Source organism: Hyperolius riggenbachi, chromosome 4 (genome assembly GCF_040937935.1).
Source record: "Hyperolius riggenbachi isolate aHypRig1 chromosome 4, aHypRig1.pri, whole genome shotgun sequence".
In the NCBI taxonomy this organism is placed as follows: domain Eukaryota; kingdom Metazoa; phylum Chordata; class Amphibia; order Anura; family Hyperoliidae; genus Hyperolius; species Hyperolius riggenbachi.
The window spans coordinates 267,704,301-267,719,017 of record NC_090649.1 but is presented as its reverse complement, the minus strand read 5'-3'; the positions used below and the strand labels follow the sequence as shown (position 1 = coordinate 267,719,017).

Genomic DNA, 14,717 nt, shown 5'->3' with positions numbered 1-14,717 from the left:
TTACAAGGGTGTAGTATCTGCACCTCCAACAACTTTTTTCTATCTTAAGGCAGCCATACACTGGTCGATTGCCACCAGATCGACCAGCAGATGGATCCCTCTGTGATCGAATCTGATCAAAGAGGGATCTATTGGCTGCCCAAACACTGCAAACAGATTTTGAATCAATTTCACTATGAAATCGATTCCCAATCTGTGGAGCTGCCGCACGCCCCCTGCATACATTACCTGATCTGGCCGGCGCGAGTCCCCCGGTCTCCGCTTTACTTTACTTTCCGTAGGGGGAAGTTTAAACAGTAGAGGCGCTATACTATTTAAACTTTCCCTGACAGGAAGTAAGTGAAGCCAGCTGGAGCCCAGCGTGGAGAAGGGACAGTGGGGACACGCGCAGGCAGAACAAGTAATGTATTGCCGCTAGCGTCGGTCGTCGGACATTTGAACGCCGATATCGACGCATTTCCGACCCGCCGGCGATCGAGCGACATTTTCTGAATGGACGGATCGATCAATTTCGGATGGAAATCGGTCGATCGGTCAGCATTTGCATATCAATTTCACAGCAGATTCGATCAGTGATCGAATCTGCTGTCTATCGGCGGGAAATTGAGTAAGTGTATGAGCACCTTTTAAAGGGAAACTGCCTTAACAGGACATCTGTATATTCATACTAAATATGCTGCTTTTAGTACATTTTTAGTGGCATTGACTTGATAAGGAATATCATTATCTCATTTTTCAGGTGGGTATGTCGTAAAATGCTTCAGCAGTCACAAGCACCATTTCACTTTAATTATATTACTTTGCTAAGACAATTATGTTTATCTGCTTATCAAGAAATTAATTGTTCTTATGCAAACGGTCGATTTTTTATTACGCTCATCTATTTTTTATTACCCATCACTTAAAAATGTTTAGTAACTGATTATGTGCCGTGTTGCACACTATTCCACTTAAAGTGGGCCACTGGGGTAAATAAGAAATATACTTGTATAAAAAAAGGACATACTTATCTATTTCCTCGTCATAGCTCACCACTGAAAAGTCAAAATAAACGTCCGCACACTCATGCAAATCCATTCACAAAAATCATGCAGCAATCAATGCTGTCCCTACAGCTAAGTTAAAAGCTAGGATCTTTGTTACAAGAATAAAGTCTCTTGCGTAGTCACATACACAGCCCAGTGTCGTATGTGTCCTAACTCTGGCCCTGTAACATGCATAGCACAAACATGCATGCATTTAGCGCATCAAAACCTATCTAAGAATTAGGAGCACAAATCCTTATAGTCTTCCCTGGGACTGAACCAGTACAGCTACTAATGCAAGAGAAGGGCTGATGACCCCCATATTACAGGTGTAGCCATCAATATTACCCTATATAACTTAAACAGGTGCAGTATAAGAAAGGAAGGGCAATGTTATTTCTGTAATCTAGATCCAGTGCAGGCAGCATTATCGATACAATACTCAGTTCATCACTAAAAGGGTCCAAATACTAAAGGTGCCCATACATTTCCTGTACGATTTACTATCCAATTTCATCATTTAATCAAGAAGAATGGAGCATAATCAATTGATCGAAGAAAATTGGCCGATATCTGGTCAAATCGACCAATTTACCTGATCAAGCAGGAAGGAAAATATTGGTCAGTTGTAAAAGGAATCAGCTACTGTTCACATGATTTCGATCGACACCGAATGGATTTTTGGTTTCAAAGCATGGAGGCACAACATTGTTCAGATCGATTAGTGAAGGAGAATGGCATAGGATCTCGCTTGCAGTGTGTGGGCAACTAGTTTATCAACTGTAATTGATCGCCCAATAAACTTGAATGCTCGATTGATGGAAAATCGAGTAATGTATGGGTACCTTATGGCCCCAAAATAATAAGGGCATCGTGGCCCCTGTATAACAGATGCAGGTGTCCTATATAACCATGAACTGATGCAATGACTAGTGCAATTACTGTAGCCCTGGTAGCAAGAGAAGTGAAAAGAAAAACACGTTTTTATTTTGCCCTGATGTTTGAATCTCTTTTGCCTTTCAAGATCTTCTATGTCTGCTTCCAGAATACAAGCTTTAGGATGGATGATAGAAGCTTGTTAGTAAGACTTAATTGTGGAAGTGTCTTATATAGTTTAAATATAAAGAAACCATTGTTCAGACATGCACAGTACAGTATGTGTTAAGAAACATAACAAGAAATCGGAAAAGCAAACCTTTCTACTTATTATTAAGGCAAATATGTATAACATTTAGAGACAGCATGCTCTTCATATTTTACCTTTAGAATGGAATCAGACTGTAATTCTATGAGCACCAGTGAATACATGACCTTTAGCTATCTACATGCAGGGGCGTAACTAGAAATCACTGGGCCCCCCTGCAAAAACTTGGATGGGCCCCCCCATAGGTGCCGAAGCAGAGGGTTTTGGCGCACAGGGCTCACCGCTGGATGCCCCAGTACAGATAGCCTTTTATAGGTGTCTGTCTCCAGTATAGCCAGGTATAGGTGCACTCAGCATAACTAAGGTATGGGTGCTCGTCCCAAGTATAGCTAGGTGTATGTGCCTTCAGTAAAGCTAAGGTATAGGTGCCGGTCCCCATATAGCCAGGTATAGGTGCCCTCAATATAGCCGCCCCCAGTATTGCCAGGTATAGTTCCCACAGTATAACCAGGCATGGGTGCCCACAGTATAGCTAGGCAGGGCTGCCCCCAGTATAGCCAGGTATAGGTCCCCTCAGTGTACCTAGGTATAGGTAGGTGCCGTATTGGGGGCAGGAGGGGTGGCCCATGAGGGAAGAGCATTGGCCACCCACAGCGGTGGGGAGGGAGGCCCACTCCCACCTCCCTCACCTAGGACTCTCCCTTGAGCATTAATAGGTGGCAGCAGCAGCGGTCAGGAACACAGAATGTGGACATACTGTACCTCCATGCGTTCCACCTCGGGAAGTCCAGTCTCTCTTTAAGCGCATCACGCTACTTCCAGATAAACAGGAAGTAGTGTCAGACAAGAGAGATGAACCTCCGGCGGTGGAACGCATGGAGGTATGACCGCATTCTGTGTTCCTGCCCGCTTCTGCTGCCACCTGTTAATGCTGGAGGGGGGACCACTGAAGGGAGAGCCTGAGGTGAGAGAGGGGAGGAGTGGGCCCCCCTCCCCGCCACTGTGGGTGGCCAATACTATCCCCTCATGTGCTGCCACCCCGCCTGCCCAGGGTGCCCCCCCGCCCATGAAAATAATCATAATGCTGTAATGTTTCACATAAAATAATCATAATGCAGTAACGTTTCACTATAAAATAATCGTAATGCGGCAATGTTTCACAATAACATAACCGTAATGCGGCAATGTTTCACCATAAAATAATTGTAATGGGGCAATGTTTCACCATAAAATAATCGTAATGCAGCAATGTTTCACTAGAAAATAATCGTAATGTGGGCAGTGTTTCACCATAAAATAATCGTAATGGGGCAGCGTTTCACCATAAAACAATTGTAATGCAGCAATGTTTCACCATAAAATAATCGTAATTCGGGTATGTTTCACCATAAAATCGTAATGTGGCAATGTTTCACTATAAAATAATCGTCATGTGGGAAGCATTTCACCATAAAATAAACATAATGTGGGCAGCATTTCACCAGAAAATAGTGTGTACCTGTAAAACAAATAATTTACTCAGCTGGCAGAAGTCTCCTCTCTCGGCTGGCCTCTGGCACGCAGCTCCCCCGACAATCTTCCTGTAGCAAATCTCCTGCGCTGACAGGAATAGCGGGGCTACGAGAAGATGGCGCCTGAAGCCCTGTACTGGACACACAAATAGTCTCCAGTGCAGGGCTTCGGACACCATCTTCCCGTTGCCGTGATCTGGCTGCCGGAAGACTCCCAGTAGGCTAAGGTGAGCTGCTGGCTGCGGGGAGTGAACTGGTGTGGTGTCTATTAGACACCGCAGTCAATTTACTGCGAGAGACACACAATGTGGCAGCAGTGCTTCCCCCCGCACGGTGCCCCTGCTCCTGCTGCCCAAAATGGCCTTGGGCGGGCCCCAGAGGGACCCTGGGCCCCCATGCAGCTGCAGGGGCTGTAGCCCCTATTGTTATGCCACTGCTACATTGGTTTGGTTTATTGTTGGGACCCAAATCCCAGCTTTAGCAGGGATAACATAAAGGGTATAAAGTTGTGTTTTGGACATTGGGGCTTTCTTGACATAAAGGAGATAACGATTGTTCCCTTTTCCTCTTTCCTGTAATTTAAATAAGAAATTAAAAGCAAAGCATATCTGATATCATATTGTGCAGCATTCCATGGTCCACCAAGGACTGTAGCGCAGGTTGAAGTGATCACTTAAGAATGTGTTCAATTTCTGATACTTATGAGCACAGAACTTGTAGGTGAACAATGCACTGACCTGCTCAAAGGTAAAATAAGTCTGAATCTCCTGTATTTTGGCAAATGGCTGAGCTCCAACACTTTTCCTTCATCCCACCATCGTTGGAGCCCCATCTGTTTCCAAGAAACAAGCTTTTTTTTAAAAAAAGCTGATTTTACAGAGTACAGGATCTCTTACAACTTTGTAAACGTATCTTGGCTTGTGGTTGTTCTATGCTTAGAACAATAGTTGCGTATGTTTGCATCAACTATTCCAATAAAAATAGCCAATATTGCCTGCTCCATCAATTGATTCATCTGTTGCCAGAGAAAAATATGCAAACTTTGGTACTTTTTTTTTCCCCATTGCTTACTTAGACTTGTGCCATGTCATCAGCTCAGTTAGTAGCAATGTTACTTGTGAAAGGAATATCTCTGAATGCGTTTGCTTTCTCTGGACTCATGATCTTGGCAGCTTTTATAAAACATTATTTGATGAATTCCCCTTCATTGAATGGTTTGGAATGACTGGCAATCATCTGGGACAGGATATAGCTGCCATTTACAATGGCTAAGCTTTCATTATGTTGCTTTACAAACATGCCTGCTGCTTATTTAACCGACTCTTTAGTTCTTGCAGCTCTTTCGTCTTGTAATTTCCCAAGATAATTGCCATATCTTTGTTCGTGAATTTCACAATGTTGTGTAATGCTGTACATGGTTGGTATAGCTATGCAGTAAATGCATATTAAACAGTGGATTTTGCTTTAGGCTGGGAAACACACACCGCTGCACCAGTCATTGATTTGAATATCTCGTTCGGGAATTGCATGTCATTTGCATTTGTATGCATTTGTTGGCGTCTTGCATTCGCATTTTTCGCCTCATTTTAAAATTGGAGAACACTGCTTTCCTGAATTAGGCAGCCATGTCACCCCAAATGTAAAGGTTAGTAAATCAGTTGTTCCAGATATCAGAATTAGGCAGTGAGGTGGGAACAGGGAGCTCAGCAGGCAGCACATGGCAATTTGTCCAGTAGTAATGCCAGGGGGAACCACGTGTTGCTGTATTAGCAACATGTGCGTTACATGAATAACACATTCATTGCTATGGTAACATGTAGTGCAATGCATGTTACCATAGCAATGCTGCGTTACCCCAGCAATGCACATGGTGCTAACAGTGTAGCGGGCGGTGCTCCCCTGACGTCAGTACCGCTGCTTGCGCACAGCAAATTTACTGGTCTTTTCTGCATCAGGCCCAAGATGAAAAAAATGGGTACAAATCCTACTTAGAACCTGCCTGTGTTCACTTTTTATTTTATTTAAATTGCACGAGTTAATGGAGCAGTAAGTGTTGCAAATGAGGCAGTTAAAAAGCAAGTTGCAGCCCTGGCTCTCCTAAAGAGTAAAAAGAAGCAAACTAGTTTGATGAGAGCAAACAATGCTAATAACAAAAGAAAGATGAAAAGTTCAAATGCTCATTATTTCATTTTGTTGGCAGCTGAATGAACCAGATTGTCTCTCACACTGAAGTGGCAGCTGTGCACATTTCAGATTAACAATTTAACTTCTTAAAGGGACACTTAAGTATGTGGAAAAAAATGAGTTTTATTCACCTGGGGCTTCCAGCAGCCCCCTGCAGCTGTATTGTGCCCACGCAGACTCCATCAGATGCTCCTGGCCCTGCCGGCAGCCACTTCTGGTTTCGGCGACAGGAGCTGACAGGCAGGGAACGCGAGTGATTCTTCACGTTCCCAGCCACAATAGCGCCCTCTATGCTGCTATAGCATAGAGTATATATCATATAGCAGCATAGAGGGCGCGATTGTGGCTGGAAATGCGAAGAATCACTCGCGTTCCCTGCCTGTCGGCTCCTATCGCCGAAACCGGAAGTGGCTGATCTGATGGAGTCTGCAGGGGGCTGCTGGAAGCCCCAGGTGAGTAAAAGTCATTTTTTTCCACAGACTTAAAGAGAATCTGTATTGTTAAAATCGCACAAAAGTAAACATACCAGTGTGTTAGGGGACATCTCCTATTACCCTCTGTCACAATTTCGCCGCTCCCCGCCGCATTAAAAGTAGTCAAAAACAGTTTTAAAAAGTTTGTTTATAAACAAACAAAATGGCCACCAAAACAGGAAGTAGATTGATGTACAATATGTCCACACATAGAAAATACATCCATACACAAGCAGGCTGTATACAGCTTTCCTTTTGAATCTCAAAAGATCATTTGTGTGTTTACCTTCTGACCCCTTCTTCTCTCAGGCACTGAACATTACAGGCTTCCTGCAGACAGCTCTGCCTGTGCCTGTGTTTGTAATTTCTCAGTATGTGTCAGCCAGCTACTTTCACAGCCTAACAGAGGAGGATTTTTATCCAGCTCTCTTCTATCACTGATAAGATAGCAGAGAAGCTGCTGGCTTATGTAAATAAAACACACACTGGAGTGTGCATAGAGGAACAGACCAGCACAGAAGAGTTGGCAGCCTTCCAGACACAGGCCGACAAGTCTGACAGGGGAAAGATACATTGATTTATTACAGAGACCGTGATAGTACAAAGTGCTGCAGTGAGCCAGAACAGATTAGAATAGGTTTAGGAACTTGTAGGATGGTAGAAAAACAGAGTCACTTTAAGTGTCCCTTTAAAGGGAACCTGAATGCAAGAGGTATATGGAGGAAGCCATATTTATTTACTTTTAAACAATATTCAGGGCAGCTGGACAGCTAAGGAACAGGTATTGTTTAAAAGGAAATATCCTCCATATCCCTCTCACCTCAGGTTCCCTTTACATTAAAACTGACACTGTAGGGAGGTTATACATACGATTTGTACTACGGTACATATATTATCTCATAAGTTTAGTTTCATTTCAGGTTTGCGTTAAAGCAGAGGTGCCCACACTGTTTCAGCTCGCGAGCTACTTTGAAAATTGCCGAGTCCAAGAGATCTACCAACATTTCAAATGCTAAACTTAGCATTTACAATGCTGGTATATTACTATATAAGTCTTAAATAGTCTTATAACAACATTATAAATGCTAAGTTTAGCATTTAAATTGTTGGTAGTCAGATCTCTTGGACTTGGCAGCCTACGATCACAGAATACTTCTCTTACCCCCCTCCCCCAGCAAATGGCTTCTCAATCGTGCTCCCCCCCCCCCCCCCTTCAGCATAGGCAATAATAGACTGAGTCAAGGAATCCTCCAATTCCCACCTTCAGTGCTCCAGCAGATCCTTCATTCAGTCTCCTGTCCCCAAGACCTTGCAAACATCGCTGAAGAAGCGCGGGACCTGGGTGGGCAAGGTCACAAGGCTGTGCAAGAGAGCCTGGAGGGGGAGGAGATGCTTACCATTCGCTCCTCTACCCTTTAGCCATGCCTCTCCCCTTCATCTGCTCCTCTCCCCTCTGCTTCGGATAGCTGCGGCTGCTAGGTAACTAACTTTGACAGCTGCAGCTACATGGCAGTAGGAAATTTTGACAGGTGCGGCTGCAAAATTTGACAGGACGTGCGATCTACTAAGGAGGCGTTCGCGATCTACTGGTTGATGGCGATTGACCTATTAGGCAGCCCTACTTTAAAGTATCACTATCTGATCTCTTTCAAGTATATGAAAACATTGTCTGATTTACATCAGCCATTCGAGTTATAGCTATTTTACAGTTACCGTATAAGCCGACCCCCCCCCCCCCTTTCAACTTTTACCTAAAAAAAAAAAAAAAAAAAAAAAAAAAAGGGAAAATTGATTGATTGGTAGGATATGCAGCAGCACACTGCATGCAGAACGTTATGATTTCTCATTACACCAGAGAGGAAATGTGTGCATCAACCAAGTGAACCTGACAAATCTGGCTTTGCAAATTTGGCCTATTGGCTGATCACGAGACATTGCTCATGCAAATATGCATTTGCTTTCGCATGCCTAAATATGCAGGGACACAAAAACCAAAACCGCAAAGCAATCGCCCAGCGGGAATTAGTTCATGCTACATAGCACTATCCAGGGGCGCCACGAGGAGGCTTCCCATTGCCCCCATACAACCGGGGGGCCGCGGGGGTCCCAGGCTCTCTCACCGCCTGGAACCCACACAGGCGGCACCCCGGAGTGGGAGGCTGGGGGGTGCAGGCGATCTCCCCAGCGTGGCCATCGCCGGGAAGAGCCGCCCGCACACACCTCCCAAGATTAAAAACATTGCGTTCTGCTAACATGCGATTGCTTTGCGGTGTTGGTTTTTGACCCTGCATTTTTTGGCATGCGAAAGCAAATGCATATTTGCATGAGCAATGTCTCGTGATCAGCCAATAGGCCAAATTTGCAAAGCCAGATTTGTCAGTTTCACTTGGTTGATGCACACATTTTCTCTCTGGTGTAATTAGCATTGCATTTTCTTTCCTTTGGAGGCAAGTGGTGAATGGCTTGTTTTAAGAGGTGAGAGCCCTGTAGCAGGCTGTTTGCGTCTGTCCTCCCCTTATGTGTCGCGCCCAGGTCATGCTCATGTAGCAGAACGCAATGGACGTTAAGGTAAGTGCCTGTTTTTAATCTTGGGAGGTGTGTGCGGGCGGCTCTTCCTGGCGCTGGCCACGCTCGGGAGATCGCCTGCACCCCCCAGCCTCCCCCTCCAGGGTGCCGCTGTGTGGGTTCCAGGCGGTGAGAGAGCCTGGGTGTAATTAACGTTATGATTCCTCATGCCATTATACGCACCCGCCACATTGTGAACCTCGCAAAGGTGTAAGCCACAAAATGGTTATTATAACACAATGACCCACTTCAAACGTGGCCTTACTGTAAACTAATCTATAAATTTAATGGTGAGGGCACTGAATGGTGGCTCACCCTGCTTCCACTGAAATTCCGGGCGGCGTTAAATACTATTCTCCCTCTGAGTGTAATGCGGGAGGTCATACTTTCTGACCACCCAGCTCAACAAGGCTAAGTAGCTGAATAATGGAAGAGGCTCCACAGATGGACACAGGAGTAATGAACAAAGGAGCAAGATTGCCCAGAGCAACTGCAGCTCTGGGCAGCCTATCAGGCTAGATGCTATGTGATACAATACACAACAGATGTAGTCAGTAACAGACTTGGGTCATACACGTTAATTCAGATGTCAGTCATATTGGAAGGATTAGGCAGATCCGTAGTCGAGAGGCAGACAAGGGTCGGTACACAATACAATATTACAATAATACAATAATGACTGACTAGAGTACATATATATCGTGCTGATGCGCAATATATGAAATGTAGCTCTCAAATAACTCACTAGCTAAAGCAAAAGTAATGACAATTAACAAGACAGACAGACAGAATGCTCAGCCAATCTAGTCACTGTTTTAGCGACGGCAACATTCACACTGAGATAGACAAGACTAACAGGTAGGAGCGAACTAATGGCAACCGCTGCTATAGTTTGTCCTCAAGAACAAGGCTAGAAGGAATACTACCAGTCACCAATGTGGTGCTGGCAGAATCTAACTATCAGGATCAGAAGGACTTCACTGACCCCCGCAGGTCAGCAAACGTCCAGCAGACATGACAATACAGAGCAAGGCATTATACATTTACAATAACAACTTTCACAGCATAGACCCAACAACAACTCGGAGAGCTGAACGCTATGTCGGGCGGGATCAGAAATGGTAGGCAGACTTTTGTGCTGGCATCAACCAATGGATGCAAGCATGCAAATTTCCACACAGCTGAATGGTAATCACTCTATCCTGAGCTGGCTTGATTACCATTTGCTAGCTGGCTGTGAATGCAAAGAACTCCCATAAGAAATACATGCAGTATTATGTAACAACATGCATGCAGGAAATCCAGGGCTATCTGGCCGCAGCTGAGCTGCAACAAGCAGTTGGTGGAATGATGACAGCATCCGGAGCTGCCCAGAACTGCAGAGTGATTGCAAATGACAATGAGACTTATTGCGAATGCACAACCGAATGCAAGCAGATAAGCCAGAACTGTCCGTTTGCAGCTCCATTGCAATGGACAGAATACGCTACAGGAGGGATACTTACACTGAGTCATAGCAACTTGGAGGAAGAAGTAATTTTGAGGCCGGCGATTCCACTGCACCGCTATAGACGTATTTCCATTATAATAATGGCAGCGTCTCTGTTGGGTGCAGCACGGAAGTGGGCCAACCCCTATTTCCAATAGCCTAACCAACCCCTATTTCCAATAAAGATCATTAGTATCCAAATAAAGTCCCCAGCTGACTTCTAAAAGCAGAATATAGGTTGGATATGCTAGCTACAAAACAAAGTTGGCGTTATCTCATTATTTTTTTTCCTTTAACCTAAGCAATAATATATTAATACAAGGTCATGAGAATAAAAGAAGAAAAAAAGATCACAGGCTAAAATCAGCCAGAAAGAAAAGTCAGTTATTAAAAGTGTTTTGGCTTTGGTGAAGAGTCCTGCGTACGCCTTGTTCCCTATAAAGATACCTTGTGTCAGATAAAATAACAGATGAATAGTGTATGCAGTCTAGTACAGTTATTACCTTGTACTGCACATTCTGTCACGGAGGCTCTAGATAATGCAGGCAGAATGGTGGGGCTGTGAAATTATGTGGACTGACAGAACATGTATGGAACTGCTTTTAGTGCCCGAATGACACCACGGTTAAGGTCATTTTAATTATATGGATGATGCTGCAAGAGAATTATCTTTTACTTGGCTGGTTTATGTTATGTATTATTAGAGGTGAACTTATAGACTGTATATATTCAATCTGTAAAAGTTATACTTTCTAAATTTTCGAAGACATTCCTTTACCACCATAATCTTCTATGTCTATTCAGGTACCGGTAGGACATCTGAAAATGAATACTGAAAGCATATCCATTGTGCTACCTGTGAATTCTACAGCCAGCACGGAGAATGTGACTCTAGAGGAGGAGTGTGACAACTGGAGAGAGATACATCACCTACTATTCCATATGGCCAATGCTTGCTTTGCTCTAGGCCTGGTTATTCCAACTACTCTGAACCTTCACATGATATTCCTTCGTGCTTTGTTGTGTCTAGGTAAGTGCTTAAGATTTCTGTTGGCTAACTACATAGTCTTGTGGCAGTAGTATGTTGCGCAAGGATAACCTACATTGCTATTTGGCTGGAATAGTAATTGTATATAGTGTTTGAAGTCTACTTATACTTGGATTACCTCAGGTAAAAATGACATGACAGGCTTAATGATGACAGACTGGGGGGGGGGGGGGATTCAGGCCTAAATATTTGTCTGCTGATCCGACGCCTCCGGGTCACAGGTGATGGTCTGCCTCCTCCCCTCCCCCTTCTGTCAGTGCAGTTGCAGCCAAGTTTCTGAAGTCTGCAACGCCAATAAGGGTAGCCAGAGCCTCAGTGTCGATTTTAAAAACAAATTGCCACGTCAGCACCTTCAAGGGGGGGCAAAGTGATCACTTGCCTGGAGGGGTGACATCAAAACAGGTATTTAATTTAGGGTTCTAGATGGGGTCACTTTTGGGGATATTCAGGGGGTCTTGGTTCTTCTTACCACTATAGATGAAGTATCTTACAAAATGTTCTGCTTTGGATTTTTAGTCCATAAAAATGCACTCAGTTCTCTAACAGTGCACTTAAAGAAAACCTGAACTGAAAATTAAAAGTCAAAATAAGCATACACAAGTCATACTTACCTTCCATGCAGTCTACTCCTCGGTGTCTTTCTCCTGTCCCGCGTCCTGTTTGTTCACTGTGATCAATGGAATTTTCCGCCCTCCATTTTGAAAATGGCCATTACCCATAACAGCTTTCTGGTCAGCACACAGTTAAACTGTAACATTGCCCACTTGAGCCATAGGGAAACATGGACATTTACCTGGTACATCAGTTTTCCTCTCAGCTATAACTGACAGCAACTGATATTTTACTGACAGCAACTGATATATTTCAGATCTGACAAAATATTGTCAGAACTGGAAGGGATTATTGTCAGAAGAAAATGGTGAGCTTCTGAGAGGAACTGATGGCAAGGTAACTATGTAATGTTCATTTGAAGTTACCTCATGTGTTTATTTTAAATTTTTTTACTCCGTACAGGTTCTCTTTAAGGGATTGGTATTTGGTATCCCCATGCATGGGAGAAGTTGATGAATATGTTTTAAGATATATTTTGTGGCCTGCAAAAATGATATAAAAATATGTTTTTGAACCTTTTCAATAAGAAAACATGAGCGTAGTTCCCACAAGTAAAGTAACCCACAAGTAAAGGCGCGTACACAAGCTAGATAAAACCCAGCTGAGGTTGCCCCAATAACAACTGCCGAGAATCCAGCTTGTGTACAGCCACCAATCCGCCTGCTGGGATCACTTCATCCAAGCAACGGCTGCAGGCTTGCGGCATGTCGGTACAGTGTCGGCCCTGCAATGTTGCCCGAGGGATAGAGTTCCTCATCCCCAGCCAACATGCATCGAACGTGTGTATGGGCTTTTACTGAGCCATAGAGGATAGGTGTCCAGGAGGGAAGAGCTAGCAAGCATATAATTCTCTCCCCCTCCCCCCAAAAGCTGTTTGTATCTTTATACATGGTTGACAAAAGCTGCTCATCATTGTAACACGCGTGTCAAAAAGTTTCTGAACACATATTGAAAGTTACTAACATGCAAAGATGTTAAACACTGCACATTACATGCATGAGGAAAAAGCTATCTACAGATGAATTCTAATAGCTGAAATGGCTAGGAGAATACAGTTATCTAGCACATCCTCAAGGTCTCCTTTAAAGCGGGATTGTCACCATAAAAATAACATTTCAACAGCAACTGGTCTGAGTGTATTAAGTGATAAAGATGCTAATCCTGCATTCAAAACTTTCAAAATGTTTTCTGCTGTTATGGTTTGGAGTTATCACATAAGGAGCACTGGCCCTTTAGTAGTCAGTGCCAAACTGTTGCATGCTGAGGGTTCTTTTTATCTAGAATATATTCCTCCTCTTCCATTTATTTCCCTGCCTAGCTGCTTATCTGAAACATGATCCCCCGCTCACTTGTGTTTACAAGCAAGGCTGAGGTGACTCAGCGATTGGAGGAGAAAAGAAAAAAAGGTAAAGGGCAGAAATTACATCAGGATTTAGCCTATACTGTGGGCAAAAGACATGGTTCCCACCAGGAACAGAATTATCTTCATTTACTAGATCAAATTCACTGAGATCATAACGTGGACAGTACAATACATTTCTTATGTAAGTAGATCAAGTATTTATCTACTTATATATGTGTTTTTTTCCACTGGCACAGAATGGCTGATCCTACTGTTTTAATATCCAGCACAGCAAGTATCTATGTATAAAATCATGTTACTTATACTTTTTAATTTTTTTTTAAAAAGCACATGTTGTGAAAAATCTGCACACTGCTCACGATAGTCACCTTATCCCAATGCTATAAAATACAGATTATTTTTTCTGCTTTTTAATTAAATATGCCAGTCACTTTGATGTCTGGGCCGTGACTTTGCATTTCCAACTTTCAGATTGTGGGAAAAATATAAATAGGTCAGAGAATTATATTGGCTGGATTAAATGTCAGGGCTTGACACAAGATTTGTGGTTTGCTAGACAGCCAGAAAATGCAAGCCAAAGACCAGACAGTCCTTCAGAAATCACATATTTCTATGGGGATGATGGCTTTTAAGTGATTGGTAATGGGGTTTATCTCACTAATGGTAATTTAGACATACTGTAAAAAAAAAAAAAAACTATAATTTTGCTTTATCAAAGAAAACATCACATGCCCAGCAGCAGTCTTGGAAATAAGTTCCCTATCCAGTAAGTAGGTGTATAATTTTAGCTTACTGTGCCTTCTGAGTAAATTGTTCCACTTCAAGGTGACTTCAGTTATATTGAACATAAACATGTGACATCATCGGAAAGAAATGGCTTTTCCTCAAACATTGTAAAATATGACTAAGTAAGTATTGAGGTATCAATAGAAAATAACCCAGGTACAGCACACATGAAGGAACAGATACACATAACTCCAAAATAAGCAGAAGTAGTTGGTTCCACATTAATATGAGGATTGCCACAAGGTCAGTCTCATTCTAGGTTCCCTAAACTAACAATAATACACAGACAAAGGAACGCATACCTGAAAGGACGGAAAAATCAAGCCTCAACCTACTTCAGATAGCCCACAAGGCCAAAGGCTCCAAACCTTGTAGGATACGGTCAGCAGCAACAGGAGACAAGGTCACCATCACAAATTTGTGGGCCTTGCCCCATTCCTGCAGGTTACAGTTTAAACTGACCATACTCCGAGAGATGGAAGGCGGATTAGGTCAGTATATTCAATATCTAATTGAT

General features: G+C 43.3%; 1 protein-coding gene across 2 annotated transcripts in view; it reads left to right on the top strand.

Moving 5' to 3' along the window:
* BVES (blood vessel epicardial substance) overlaps positions 1-14,717 on the top strand; it is a 128,209-nt gene that overhangs the window by 62,741 nt on the left and 50,751 nt on the right. For both annotated transcript variants that reach the window (XM_068231232.1, XM_068231231.1), the window contains exon 2: positions 11,196-11,421. In XM_068231232.1, the coding sequence (XP_068087333.1) occupies positions 11,217-11,421 (205 nt within the window). In that variant the 5' untranslated portion in view covers positions 11,196-11,216. The remainder of the gene's footprint in view (positions 1-11,195; positions 11,422-14,717) is intronic.